We start from the raw sequence: 15,338 nt of genomic DNA on the forward strand, positions 1-15,338 counted from the left end.
AACCGTGACAATAGCATCGTTTACAAAATTCCCTGCAAAGGATGTGACTGTGCATACTACGGAGAGACATACAGAGGACTTAACAACAGACTCAGGGAACACAAAGCGGACATTAGACACCACCGAGAAACCAACGCTCTAGTTAACCACATTGACACAGAGGGACACTTACCTAACTGGGAGGGTTCCACCATTCTAGCTAAAGGACTACACAAGAAACAACGGAAAATAATTGAATCACTTTACATTGCCAACCACAAAAACACAAACAAGAGAACTGGTGACTTGAAATGGACAAAATCTACCGCGACACTTGCCCTCCAAGATACCTTTTTCCCACTTCGGCCTACCCTCTCCAGCTTTCTTCCTTTCACTCTGACGTTCCTTCTTGCACCATGCTACCTTGCCCCAACTTTTTATCATGATTTATTCTTTTAATACTATTTGTTACTATTTATTTTCAACACTATTATTATTATCATTGTTATTATAATTATTATTTATTTATTATTACTATCATTATATATTTATAATTTTATTATTACATTTTTATTATTACCATCATTATTATTATTACTTTCATTATCTTTGTTATTATTATTATTGTTATTAATATTGGTACTATTATTATTTAAATATTTAATTTTTCGTTTTTATTATCATTGTCATCACTATTATTGTTATAATTACTATTAATAATTTTTATTTCTTTGTTATTAGTATTATCATATTTCTATTTTTATTCTTATTATTATTATTATCATTAGTATTACTTTTATTTTATTGTTATTATTATTATTATTACTTCTATTGTATTGTTATTATCATTTTTGTTATTATTATTGTTACTATTAAAAAAAATATCATCATTGTTATCATTACTATTGTTACATTTACTATTAATAATTTCTTTGTTATTAGTGTTATCATATTTAATTGTAAAAATTTCTTCATTGTTACGTTAGCCACAATGTGATGTACACACTCGTCACCAACTATGGTAACTCGGGGAGGTGGTGAGGTCCACCCCATGTATATAATGCCCACAGCCCGTTTGTAAACCTATTCCTTTGAAAAAGCATACCTGCGAAACTAGTCAGGAATAAACTCAAGACTAAGACTCCAGTGTTTCCTATTCCGCTTACATCAACCTGTCAGAATGTCTCAACGTACATATATATTATATATATATATATATACACACACACCAAAGTCTTTTCCTCCTTATAAGGGAGGTAGTAAAAAAAAAAAAAAAAAAAAAAGGCATAAAAACCACTCCCACCTATTCCATTCCTATCATAGTCCCCTCCCATCTACCCTGTTCCCTCCCTCTTATCTTGGCACCTCTTGGATAACGGGTCATCCCTGCATCTCGCCCACTGTCCTGTGTCAGAAGCAGTGTCACGAGACAGCACATCCACAGCAAGGCCGCTTCATTAAATCGGCGACCCCCCTCCGTCCCCTACATTTAACAATTCCTTGAAATGTTGTGCCTATCTACCCCTCACTGTTTCACTTCCATGGATACCTGTCCATTTACACCTTTAACTTTCCTCTTTACCAGATTCGTTTCCCCCTTTTCCACCTCTTTCCAAAACATATATTTTCTTTTCATTTTCATAATCACCTAGCATTTTACCTCTATACTCTTTACTCTACCTCTCGCATGCTTCCTAATTTCTTATTTGTCATCATTCCTGTTACGCCAGCTTCTATTTTTCTTATCTCCGCCTTCACCTCTTACCTGTCTCATCGCTTACCAACAGTGCCACTCCTTTCATACGTAGCTCTCTCTTATCATTCATGACACCCTACCTACCACACTCCTAAATTCCAGCTCACCTCTTCCTTTTATATTCATCTCGCTCAACGCTAACACATCCTTCTCTCTTCCCATAAACATACTGCCAATTTTTTCCCTTTTGCTTTCATCTGTGTCACATCCAACCACATTCAATGACTCTTTAAATTGAGGTTCTGGTTGAATTCCTCCCAGATCTTTTTATGTCTTGACTCTTCACGGGAGAAAATTACAGAGGACCTCTCACGCCGTCCCAATTAGTCACTTTCTACAACACATATGTGAATACGGTGCCGGCATTCTTTCTCCCCCCGCTCCCACCACCCCAAGGAAGATCAGAAAAAGGAGGTGGAATTTTAGAAGACGTAAAGAATACGTTCAACGGGGTAACAGAAAGGAAGGACAGCAACAACAAAGAAGTTTCATGATTTATCTATGATTGGGCCTACACGAATGAAATGTGGTCTAGTCTGCACGCGTGCCCGAAAAGAAGTCCTTGAAGTATCTACTGCTTGTAACCATGCAATGGATACTTTAATGCGAGGCACATAATAGTGAGAGGAGGAGGAGGACAAGAAAGAGGAAGTGTAGGAAGAAAAAAGAAGACGAGGGGAACGAAGAACTAAAAAGTAAGAAAGGAGAGGGACAAGGAGAGATTGAGACGGAGAAAGAAGAGCAGAAGAGAGGGGAAAGGGAGAAGGAGCGAGGAAGAAGAGAAGGATAGTGCGAGGAAGTGAGCTGAATGAAAACCTGCAACAAAAAAGAATCAAGACATCTAATCAGCTGCCTCCCACACACACACATTCTATTCCACATCCCCCTTCACTCCTTCTCTCCTCCTTGGATTTTTGTTTAACAAGGGTGTTACCTTGCACAACAGGTTAAGGAGTTCCTTTCCTCCTCCCTTATCTTCCCCAGTTCCCCTCTAACCTTCCCCTTCACCTCTTCCCCTTTCCCTCTTTCCCCTTTCACTCTTTCAATTTCTCCCTTCCACTCTTCTTCCCCTCCCACTCTTCCTCCGCTCTACCTTCTTTCCCGCTATTCCATTCCCTTCTAGCCCCGTCCCCTCTTTCCCCCCCGTCCACTCTTTTCGCCCGTCTCTTCTCCCCCCCCCCCGTCCCCTCTTTCCCCTCGTCCCCTCTTTCTTCCCGTTCCCCTTCACTTCTTCCTCCCCTTCCCTCTTACTCCCCCTCCCTCCTTTCCCGATTTTCTCTTCCTCCTTTCCCTCCTCACTTTTTAAAATATATCCTCCTTCCTTCTAGCCTCCTTTATCTCCTTTCTCCCCATCTTCCCGCCTCTCCCTCTTCCCTCCTTCTCCTCTTCCCTCCTCCCTCTCATCCCTCCCCCCATCTTCTCTACTTCCCATCTTCTGTCCTCACCCTCTTCCCATCTTCTCCTCTTTCCTTCTTCCCCTCCCTCTCCTTCTTACCCTCTTTCCCTTCCTTCTCCTCCTTCCCCTCCCTCTCCTTCTTACCTTCCCTCTCTTCCTTCCCTTCCCTCTCTTTACTACCTTCCCTTCCCTCTCCTTACTACCTTCCCTTCCCCTCCTTCTTACCTTTCATCTTCTTCTTCCCCTCTCTCCTCCTTACATTTCCTCTCCTCTTTTCCTTCCCTCTCCTCCTTCCCCTTCCTCTCCGCCTCTTCCTCCTACTCCCTCCTCCCCCTCTTTCCTTTCCGTCCTTGCTTCTAGTCCTCCCTCTCCTCGTACTCTCTTCCGTCCCTCCTTTTCCCTTCCTTCTCTTCCTTCTTCCTCTCCTCCACATTTTGCATCCCTCCTTTCCTCCCCCATAATCATCCTTCATTCCCCTTCTCCATGACCTTCATCCATACCTCTCATTCATACCACTCGTCCATACCTCTCACTCATACCACTCGTCCACACCTCTCACTCAACCCCTCATTCACACCCGTCCTCTTCCTCTTACTCCTCCTCCTCCTCCATACCTCGCTTCCTCTTCTTTCCCTGATTTCTTAGCCAAAAACACGTGCAATACACCTTTGCAACTCTTCTGCTTAGCACACATATTGCACCTGCCGTCAGCAGGTTTGACAATCTACGCTACTTACCGGGTAGTACGACCAGTCCGAACCAGAGAAGGGACAAAACCATCCCCACGCCCTCCGGAGGCCACCAAACACGCTTCTTCGCCGTCGCCTTCGTCGTCGTCATCGTCGTCACCGTCAGCGTCTTCTGGAGGAGATGGGAGAGGAGAGGGCGAGGAGAATCAATTCCAGTGTATACTGACCGGATGAGAGCTTGTCGTCCTTAGTCCAGGGTCATCAAGTCGGTTGTTCTTTAGTGTTTGCCACTTTGGGAATCCTGTTTCTAATCACTTCCGGTACAATCTAGTTCGCGGACAGGTCGACTTTAAACACTCCTATATACTCCTATATCGTGTTGCTCTTTTTATTTTGGCTGCCGCCCGGTGATTTCCCTCATCCCCGTGGCGACTCCCCCCACCCCGAAACCCACAGGTTGTGAAGAATCTGTAGGCCTTCCTACCAAGTGGTTCTTTCTGTCTGCCGCCAGGCGATTTTATTCATTTCAGTGGTACCTCCTTTAGAGCGAACAGGTTGCCGGGCACCTCGCCTTTGGATACTTTATTCTGCCTGGCGCCACACGATTTTAGTTAACTGGGAGTAGGTGGATGCGTGAGAGGTTGGGGATGGATAGTCTTTGCCTACCGAGGAGGTTCGTTATCTTCGCAACGACTGTGATGTGTTTTATATGTTTTTTTCTGGTTAAAGACAGATGGTTCTTTGTGACTGAGGGATACAAATGACACTTCCTCCCGTCTCTGTTAAACAAAATCTGTTCTACACTGTTCTACACTGTTCTGCACTCCCGTCAGGCGCGGATCTAGGAAAAAGTTTGGGGGGGGGCCCGACGGCAGAATTTTCGGTTGTTTAACGAGCATTAGCATTACCGTTTCTCCACACACGGGATTCTTATTTGTTAATAACTGGCGGACTGACCTAAATGAATGGGCATAACCATCTGCTCTAGGTGCCAGTGTTTCTCTTCGGATTCAAATGAGAGAGGAATTTTGTATCTTATCAAAACTTTATTGAATCGTACAATAAAATCCTCACACGGGGCACCAATGTAGTGAGTTCCAGCGATAAACCTTTCATATATTTAACCAAACAGCAAAACAACCATTCAATGCGGCAGATACCAACAGAAAGAGAGAGAGTCGAACGCAGCGGTCACTTATATAGGCGGATATTAGCGGAAAAAACAGTCAGCGGAAATCAAGATGTTATCGAACCTTAAAGAACTTTCCATAACTTTCATAAATGATACAATGATAATAAAAATGGATTATAACATGGATTAAACATGGATTATAAAAATGAAATAGTGAACTGAAATGAAATCGGGCCAAAGGGCCAAAGCCAAAAGGGGGGGGCCCGGGCCCCCTGGGCCCCCCCCCCTTATATCCGCGCCTGACTCCCGTGACTATTGTTCATAAATGTTACCGAGACTCAAAATACTCGTACAATCGTTGTGTTCACGAAGTACTCACGATGTTCGTGATGACCCAGAACAGTTACACTAATCTTAATTGTACTCACAAAAGTCATAGTGGCTCATGATATCACTGGAAGCTTCTAATGCTTTAGAAAAGCCATAGAATACTTAGGGCACATAAGAACATACTTTCCACTAGGGTTGTTGATGATAATAGTAACCCTATTGATTCTTCAAAGCTCATGTGTAAGTTGCAACTCTTGTAAGCTATTTTTTCCGCTTTATAGGCACGGTTAGAACAATCGTCACCAGAGGCGCCTCGCAAGTATCGTCTACCTTGAAGATCACTTCTCAACTGAACAGAAAACGCCTGGGTTTACCGGAGGAACAGAGAGCACATCACAACCTTGAAATGGTTCATCGAAGTGATTAGTCAGGACCTTTTCATTCCAAGGTCGGCCCCCGAGCCAAATGAAGTGGCTTCCATCAAGCAAAATAAAATCAGTATTTCTAATCTTGACGAATTATTTCTCTGGGAGCCATGTAACCCCGTCACTTGAACAACAATGTTTGGTATTGCATGCATACATACATGCATGCATGCATACATACATACATACACACTGCATATACATAGATACATATATCACTTGGAAAAATGTAGTAACATATAACATACATACATACATATGTATATATATATATATATATATATATATATATATATATATATATATATACATGCGTACATACATGCATACATAAAAACTGTATATGCATACATACTGCATATATATATATATATATATATATATATATATATATATATATATATATATACGTACACACACACTGTCTATGCATACATACTGCATATATATGCATACAAACGTACACACACACTGTATATGCATACATACATGCATACATACATATATACATACATACACAGTGTATATGCATACATACTGCATATATATACACACATACGTACACACACACACTGTATGTGCATGCATACATACATACACAAATACATGCATGCATACATACATGCGAAAGGGCATTCATCCCCTGTATAAGATGGCCTAGTCATAACTTTCACCCACCCTGCATCTCTCACACATCCATTCAAATCCCATGCATCACCCCTTTACCCCTTAGCACCTCGTGGACAAAGGGTCATCCCCAACACCTGCCACATAGCTCGGGTCAGTGGCCATGTGATGAAGCATATTAATTACAATAAAATCTAGTGCCCCACCTCCAGTTTAAACTAGGGATGGGGATTGCAATCCAGTGACGTTATTTTCTAATTTCATTCTGGCAAGTATCTGGTTATTTTTCAGCTTGTGAGGGGCAAGCTCGGGGCACTCTAGTCCCCCGTCCCCCTGATTCACATGAATTAAATCGCCTGGCGATCGACGGAACAAAATCCGTCTTGGGCGTCAACGAACGAGTCGATGGGACGATGCCCTGATCTGCCCAACGTTGTACTGAATCATCAATGTGTGTGTGTGTGTGTGTGTGTGTGTGTGTGTGTGTGTGTGTGTGTGTGTGTGTGTATGTGTGTGTGTGTGTGGTGTGTGTATATGTGTGTGTGTGATTCATCATGGTCTTTGGATCACGTGTTGGACTCGTGATCGACAGCTATTTCCCTCCCGGAAGAGAGCTCAGAGCTCGTATGACCGATCTATGGGTAATGCTGTGACCCTACACGCACACACACACACCTAACTCCCCGTCCACGAGAGTTGGAGTAACGACTCGAAGCACAGCGATACTGAAATTATTTCAGCCCTGGGCTGGATTCGAACCCGGACTGCCGTAGTGATAGTCGGGGACTCTACCAACCGTGTGTGTGTGTGTGTGTGTGTGTGTGTGTGTGTGTGTGTGTGTGTGTGTATGCGTGTGTGTTTATTTTCCACGCCCACGTCCTTCGCTCACGCCCACGATCGCTGTAGGTCATTATCCGCCCATAACTCTGTTCATTCCCAGGTCCTTGTACAGTCCGTTCGAAGACGGATAGAACTTGATCACTAATTTTTGATAAACGCAATTAATAAAAAGAGTATTTTCTTAATACATCGATTGTCATCATATATTTCAACTTATCGTATTTGACATAACGCGAAACATTCAACAGAAGGAAGACCGTGGGACTGGATGAGCTAGTTTGATATCAGTGTAGGACTTAGTCCACTCATTCCCGCGTCTCCTCTCAGCTGAATAAAGTCGTTCGGCACTAACATGGATACTATTTGTATAATGAATGGGAAGTTAATGAAAATTGCGATTTGGGAAAAAAAAAAAATCGAAAACACAAAAAGTTTCCGCAGTCTATGCAGTCTAGTCGATCTTAAACAGAAGCGCACACCTTATTTCTGCAGGAAGCGTCTTCGGACTACACTGTATCGGTTTCGAGGAGGTCTGCCGATGGACTGGTGTAGCCGGAGAAAGGCCCAGAGACACTGGCAGTAGCAGTATCGTCATTGTCGTCAAGCCGACAAATCCTCCTCGAACTAAATCCCCTTCTCGATTTGAACTTCACGCGCGTGCGCGCACGTAGGCATGCATTCAAGACTCCACTACAAGAGAGAGAGAAAAGGAGAGAGAGAGAGAGATAAAGAAAAAGAGAAAGACAGAGTCAAACAGACTGACTTTCGAGGGTTGTAATAAAATGTGAAACTACTTCCACTATCGTTCTGAGTAGATTGATTCCTAATGTATTGGGCGGCATTTTTCTTTTTTCTGTTCAGTCTTCCGCCCCTGTGGAAGTGAAGAATCTAAAGGATCTATCAATCTAAAGGATCTACCAATTCTTAATCTCTTGGCATCAGAGGTGAAATACAGTCGCCCCCAAATTTTTTGCACCAAAGTATAACTTCCCCAAAATGATTGGGAAAGCTGTGGTTATGGTGGAGGGCGGGGTATGGAGAACATGGTATCCCTTTAAGTGAAAAGACAGATCTAATATGAAGCGGAAAGATGAAAAACAAAAATTCAGAAGATAAATGAAACCAGGAGTCAATGTACATGGCGACCGAAGGGAATAAAGATTTCAGCACTGGTACAAGAACATGGTAGTGATAATAGAAACAATATAAAAGTATAATAATCAGATAATATATATGTAAACCAAAAGTAGAAATTACCACGATGAATGACTTCCTGTACATAGAAGACATTCATTTATCATTAGTTATATGTCAATTTATTATTTACTATTTACCTGTTTATTATTTTAACTATACCTATGCATTCATTTATGTATTTTATTTGTTATTTACATTATTATAGTTTTTATTTATTATTTTATTATTAATATGATTTTTTTTTTTTTGCATCCGACCTAGATATGGATCAAAAGGTCTCCTGTCGGCATGCTCCGCCTTTGTAATCCTTTGACATGATGTGGTCAAAGGAAAGTGAGTGCACCCTTTAGGCAATTACCATACCATCGGGATAGAATAGAAGATCAATGTCAAGCGATATGATCAATAGGGTCATAATGGAGAGAAGTGGAAAAGAGACATTGGAGTGGCATAATAAAGTAATGATAAATACGCCTGAACAATTATAGACACATTGAATGTGACAAAAATATGATTCTGGTGGGAAACTTTAATTGTGGAGAAATGAGTGGGGAAACAAATAGAAATGAGGAATCATCTGACAATACATTGTTGAAAATACCTAAGACTGGGCTTCATATTAAAAGAACCCGAAATGAGTGAAAATCTCCCCAGTATGTACTTGCCCAATAGGCAAAAATTGTCATATAGTCCTTGAGTTCATTCTTGAAGTAGGGAGGACAAGAAATAAGAAAAGTATTAAAAAAAAAAAAAGGAAGATGCAAGATGCAATAGATGCAAAATTGAAAGAAAAAACTTTGCAACTAGATCAAGTTCAATGAAATAGAATGAATAAATAACAAAATAAAAATGAATAAATTCTTCCTAAAAATTTTAATATCGGAATGGAAAAGTATGTGCTAAAGATGAGTGGGAGAGAACCACAAAAATACTGTTTGGCAAAAAATGTGCAACAGCAAATCTCTTAAAATAGAGTTAAGGCATAAGATATGGGAAAAGAGAATAAAAAAGACGACAAAGAAATACAAAAGAAAGAACCAGAAATAAATATACAAAAATTAAAACAGGGGAAAAAGAAGTTTAAAATAATGTGTAATTAAAGAGTAAACACGAACACAGTACCACTCCGAGCGAGCACACATCACCATCACTCCGAGCTACGCGCAGCGACCACACCACCAACTCATCGTCCAACCTACGAAGTGATTTCTTCATACATGCACAGTTCGTGGTCTTCATCCGTCGTCGCACATCCTCATGGCTAGAGTGATGGAGTTAGCGACTACAAGTGTCGGGAAGAGGGGCAGGGAATGCTTTCCCACAGAGGCCTCGGAAGAGCTCTCCACGCCCAAGAAGGCGGCCCGAGCCAGGCCCAGTATCAGCTACGCGCCCTCCCTGCAAGAGGACGACAGCAGCAGCGACACTTCCTTACTAATGGTTGTCAGCAACAACGACGCGCCCTCCTCACCGGAAGACACCCAGAGCAACGCGGACGACGCCGCCCTACTTGAGCAGCTACTCAGGAGTGACGAGGAGCAACCAGGCGACGACGAAGGCGAGGGATGGACCACCGTCGTCAGAAATCGTAGAGCCCGCCACCAGCTTCCTCCGAGGCCCAAGTTCAAACTGGGCCACCTAGGGGACCACGACAGCGCCTACCAGGCCATCACCGCTCTCGAGAGGGAGAACCCCAGCCTGAAAATGGAGGTGAGACTCAACCTTCAGGGTGAACACATCCTCAAGGCCAGGGACGAAGCCTCCGCAGTACTCCTCCGTCGCCTCGCGGAGGAGGGGAACACTGTGATTCTCCTCGACCCCAATTTGAGACGGCACAAGGTAGTGCTGGAGCGCTACCCATTGGACCTGCCCCTGGAAGCGGTAGAGGCTCACCCAAAGGTGATCTCAGCCGAGCGACTGCGCTCCCGCACGGATAAGCTCCCCACAAGGCAAGTGGTGGTGGTGTTGGAGGGACAACCGCCCCCCAAACTGGACCTCGGTTGTTAGGGGAGGTACTCTCTGCGCCCTCATCGGGGGGAACCGGTGAGATGCTATAAATGCAAGAGATACGGTGTGAACACGCCGTCAGATGTGGCGTGTGCAGCTTGCCACACCCGACGGAGGATTGCATCGCAAAGCACAAATCCAATCAGACCACCTCCGCAAAATGCCCCAACTGCGGAAATAAGCATCACGCCTGGAACCCTCGGTGCCCCGAGAGGGTCCGCAGGCTCCCCAGGCTTCCCCTGAAACCCCAGCAGCAACAGCGGCAGCCCCAGGGACCACCACAACGGCAGCAACAGCGGCAGCCCCAGGGGCCTCCGCAACGGCAGCAACGACGCCGCTCGAGGACATCACGTAGCCAGTCGCAGCAACAGAAGAACTTCGTCGCTGGAGCATCACGGCACCAGGACACCGAGCACCAGCACCCACCACGTAGCCAGCCTAAACCGCAGCAGCAGCGTCGGCAAGCCTTCCAGCCTGCATCACCACCAACCAGGTCAGCGTGGGGTCGGCGGCGGGCCCCCGCGTCCACCCCCCCCAGCCCAGGCCGCGCCAGAGCCGGAGGAAGGGATTAGCCGACCGGCCCCCAGGGATCACACCCCCTATCGCCAACCCAGGACGCGGAGTCGGGAGCAGCGGCCGCGGGCCGCAGCCTTGGAGACTGGCGGCAGCGCCCCCTCGGCCCGGCGCAGCGCAACCAGACCTCGCCAACCAGGTGGTGCACAGGTCCCTCCCCCCAGCACTCCCGCGACGTCGGCGAGGAGACCCTCCATGGGCCCAACCGACCCTTCCCACGACCTGCCACGCACCATGAGCGAGGAAATACGCACAGTCGTCAGCTGCATCATGGCAAGGATGATGCAATTTCTGGTGAAGCTGCTCACCAACCCCAACCATGACAGCGACAAGCAGGGGACCCTGAGCGAGCTCCTGCAGGAGACTGTCTCAGTCTTCACAGAATGTGGTTTCCAGCCACCCCCCGACCTGAAGGACACGCATCTCCGCTCCCTCTACCCAGCCGACCCCAACCACCAGAATGGAGAGTCGACGAGCTGAGGCAGACGCCGATGAGGACCAGCTTGCTGGCCCTCCCAGGCTCCGAGTCCTGCAGTGGAACGTGCAAGGTCTCCGACCTAAGAAGCACCAAGTACTGCAGGCTATCTTCACGGAAAACCTTGACGTGGTGCTGCTCCAGGAGACCTTGACGCGTGCCGACTTTGAGTGGAGGGTGGCGGGTTATTCCCTTCACTCGCTCCCTGCCACAGAGAACACCCGCGGCTGTGCGGCGCTGGTGAGGAGCACCATCCCTCACCGCAGAGTATCCGCCCCAGTCGACTGCGGGGAGGGCGTGGAGGTCCTGGCACTAGAACTGCAGGTCGGGGGCATCCCGCTTCTGGTGTACAACATATACAGGAGCCAACGATACCATCTGGAAGCAGGCGAGCTGTTCTCCCTCGCCGCCCACACCAGCCTCCTCGTGGCGGGCGACCTGAACGCCCACCACCCCATGCTGCAGTCACTATCTCCAACCAACGAGACGGGCCGCCACCCGGCCGTGTTACTCGAGGACATTCCCCATATCCGCCTCCTCAACTCAGGGGAGGCTACCCACACCCGGGGGGGGGGGAGGCTTGACCTCACACTCGCCTCGAGCGACCTGGCCGCCGGTGCTACATGGCAAGTACATCCTACCCTCACCAGCGACCACTTTGCCACTCTCACCACCCTCCCAGTGGCACCCCCAGCGCCCCCCCCCCTCCCCCTCCACGTTGGAACATCGGGAGAGCAGACTGGGCCAGCTTCCAGGCCTCTCTCGACGAATGGTGGGCCGCCTACCAGCCACCCGTGGACCTTCACCAGCGGGAGAGGGACCTGACTGCTGCTATTGAGAGGGCTGCTAACGCAGCCATCCCCAGAAAAGCCTCGAGCCGTCGTCACCGGCCAAATTGGTGGTTCTACAACGAGGAGGTGCGGGAGCATAACCACAGAGTGAACATTCACAGGAAGCTCTACAAGAGACGCCCCAACCCAACCAACTTGAGACTACTTCAGGACGTGGTGGCCCGCGCACGGGAGGTGTCCCTGAAGGCCAGGGAGGCCAAGTGGTTGGAGTGGTGCTCCTCCTTCAGCCACCACACGTCTCTAACCCAGCTGTGGAAAAGCATGAAGACCGCCTCCGGCGCCGCCCCGCCTCGCCCCGCCGCCCACCCGCACCCACACCAGGAGGCTGAGAGGCTCGTAGCCGAATTCACCACCCGCGGCTCCAGTGACCAGCTTCCGGGTAGCACGCGCCGTCTCCAGCAGCAGCTTCGGCCGCGCCGCGACATGGCCATCGAGGAGGCGACTAAAGAAGCTGATGTAACAGACCGTCCCTTCACTCCTCAGGAGCTGGAGCAGGCCAAGAGACGGGGCCGTGACACAGCAGCAGGGGCCGACGGCGTGACGTATTCTATGATCGCTCACGCCGGATCAGCTGGGGAAGCCGCCCTGCTGGCCACAGTCAACGAGTCGTGGATGGCGGGACGCCTGCCTCCTTCGTGGAAGGAGGCTAACATCCAACCAATCCCCAAACCGAGGGAGCCCACTAAGCTAAGGCCTATCTCCCTCCTCAGCTGCACGGCCAAAACGGCTGAGAGAATGGTGCTTGCTCGCCTTCAGTGGCGTGTGGGGCCACTACACCCCCACATTTTCGGCTACACCCGCGGCAGGAGCACGGCGGACAGCATCCTGACACTGCTGAATCAAGTTAACCACCGCCCCGCCATCGTTGTCTTCCTCGACTTGGAAAAGGCATTCGAGCTGGCCAGCCCTCACGCCATCCTCGCCGCCCTCGTAAGGAAGGGCGTGATGGGAAGGATGCTAGCCTGGCTCCGCGACTATCTCCAGCATCGCCGCGCCAGGGTAAAATTCCAGGGCCTGAAGTCCAGCTTCCAGAGGTTGGAGAACGGGACGCCCCAGGGTGTCCAAGACTAGGAGGGATTCTGTCCAGGGGGGATGTTCTCTTGGGGGGGATTCTGTCCAGGAGGGATATTGTCCGGGGGGATTGTGTCCAGGAGGGATTATGTCCAGACACCATCCAAGACACAGCAAGGCCACTTCATTAAATCAGCAACCCCTCCTCTCTGTCCCCTCATGTAGAAATGGAGATGGGTAGAAATCCCTTCAGGCTGCGGCAATTTATTTTTCACACATACTCCCTCACCCACTCACAGCATCATCCATTCTCCATCCACCCCTATCTTCTGTCCTCTTTCGTCCTTCCTCAACAGACATTCCCCTCTTTCCCAGTGCCCCTTTTACCCCATCCATCCATTTCATCCATGGTTGCCCCCTTATGTTCACCCCTTCCACCTCTGCCCTCCACACCTCTTTTACTAATCTTTCTTCACTCATTCTTTCTATGTGCCCAAACCATCCCAATACTCTTTCATCAACCATATCTCCCAACTCCCTTTCCACCCGTTCTCCTCCTCTTATCCTCGTTCATTTCTCACTCTGTCCAACCTAATAACCTCTATCATATTTCTCAGGCACCTCATCTCAAACACATTCAAACTCCTCCTCCCTTATGTTCCATGTTTCTGCTCCATGCAGTACTGTCGACACAATCACTCTATACAATTTCGTCATAGCATCCATTCCTGAATGTCTACTTCTCATTACACTATCTAATCCCCTAAGGCATTTACTCACTTCACTCAATCTACATTTTACTTCCACCTGCACTCCTCCCTTTCCCACCACATTTGCACCCAAGTATCTAAAACTATCCACTTCCTCCAGTCTCCCTTAATACTCACTTCCAGTCTGCTGCCACTTTCTCTCCTTGTACATCTCATCACCTTACTTTTACCCACATTTATCTTCAACTTCCTTCATTCACACACCTTTCCAAACTCTCACTAACTTCCCCGATTCCTCTTCTGATCCTGCCACAAACGCAGTGTCGTCAGCAAACAACTGGCTTATCTCCCACTTTTCTTCATTTCCTTTAACCATCTCCAATCCCTAACTACCCTTGCATTTACCTCTCGCACCACCCCATCCATGTATAAATTGAACAGCCAAGGTGACATAACACATTCCTGATGAAGTCCCACCTTTACCTCAAACCACTCACTTTCTCCATTTCTAACTCTAATAGAAGCTCTACTACTCCCACAAAAACTCTTGACCGCTCTTAACAGCTTTCCTCCTATCCCATATATCTGCAATACCTACCATAGTGCCTTCCTCTCTACCCTGTCATAAGCCTTTTCCAGATCCATAAAAAAAAAAAAAAAATCCTTACCTTTTCCTATAGCTTTCTCACATATCTTTCTTACCACAAAAATGACCCATGCAATCCCTACCTGTTCTACGAGTAAACCCACGTTGTTCCTCACCAATTACTCCCTCTGTTCCTCTCAATCGAGACCCTCCTATAAGCTTTCCCAACTACACTTAACAAACTGATCCCTCTGAAACTACTACAATCACACTTGTCTCCTTTTCCCTTGTAAAGTGGAACTATACAGGCACTCCTCCTCCTTCACTCCCTCCCAGCTTCTTTTACCCATTTTCTTTCTCATTTAAGCAGTTCCTTTTAAGCACCTCCCTACCTTCTGTCCTTTTCCTCTTTCTCCATCTATCCTCTACTCTCAACTTACCTTCCACTAAAAAATTATCTGATATTACCCCACTCTCTCCCCTTAGAACATGTACATCCTTAACTCTTCCTACTATACTCCTGGTTATCACTATATAGTCCATTAACACTAACACCCTTCCATCCACCACCCTCTCCCATGTGTACTTATGCTTGACTTTCTTCCTAAACACTGTATTTGCCATCATTAACTCTCAAAACACATCTACACTACATATTTTCCTGGAACTCCACACTTACCAACCACTCTGTCTTTAGGTTCATTTCCTACCCTAGCATTAAGGTTTCCCAATACCACTACATTGACATTTGTCTCTA

The 15,338-nt window shown here is 47.0% G+C and overlaps 2 protein-coding genes and 1 pseudogene across 3 annotated transcripts in view; 2 read left to right on the plus strand and 1 right to left on the minus strand.

Annotated features, from left to right (window-relative positions):
* The window catches only part of LOC143033291 (uncharacterized), a 43,914-nt gene extending 36,172 nt beyond the window's left edge, over positions 1 to 7,742 (minus strand). Inside the window, exons 1-2 of one of the 2 annotated variants that reach the window (XM_076198597.1) lie at positions 7,654 to 7,742; positions 3,869 to 3,992 (exon numbers count right to left, since the gene is read on the minus strand). In XM_076198597.1, coding sequence (XP_076054712.1) covers positions 3,869 to 3,971 — 103 coding nt within the window. In that variant the 5' untranslated portion in view covers positions 3,972 to 3,992; positions 7,654 to 7,742. The remainder of the gene's footprint in view (positions 1 to 3,868; positions 3,993 to 7,653) is intronic. The other variant, XM_076198674.1, reaches the window with a different exon arrangement.
* Positions 7,743 to 9,587: 1,845 nt separating this feature from the next.
* On the plus strand, positions 9,588 to 10,947 carry LOC143028341 (uncharacterized; annotated as a pseudogene).
* A 461-nt stretch (positions 10,948 to 11,408) lies between these two features.
* On the plus strand, positions 11,409 to 13,345 carry LOC143028348 (uncharacterized). Its single transcript, XM_076190296.1, has 2 exons — positions 11,409 to 12,049; positions 12,106 to 13,345. Exons 1-2 carry the CDS (start codon positions 11,409 to 11,411, stop codon positions 13,343 to 13,345), a joined length of 1,881 nt encoding a protein of 626 aa, XP_076046411.1.
* Positions 13,346 to 15,338: the final 1,993 nt, after the last annotated feature.

This window comes from Oratosquilla oratoria, chromosome 1 (assembly GCF_046742065.1).
Source record: "Oratosquilla oratoria isolate Oo_2021 chromosome 1, ASM4674206v1, whole genome shotgun sequence".
Taxonomy (NCBI): Eukaryota; Metazoa; Arthropoda; class Malacostraca; order Stomatopoda; family Squillidae; genus Oratosquilla; species Oratosquilla oratoria.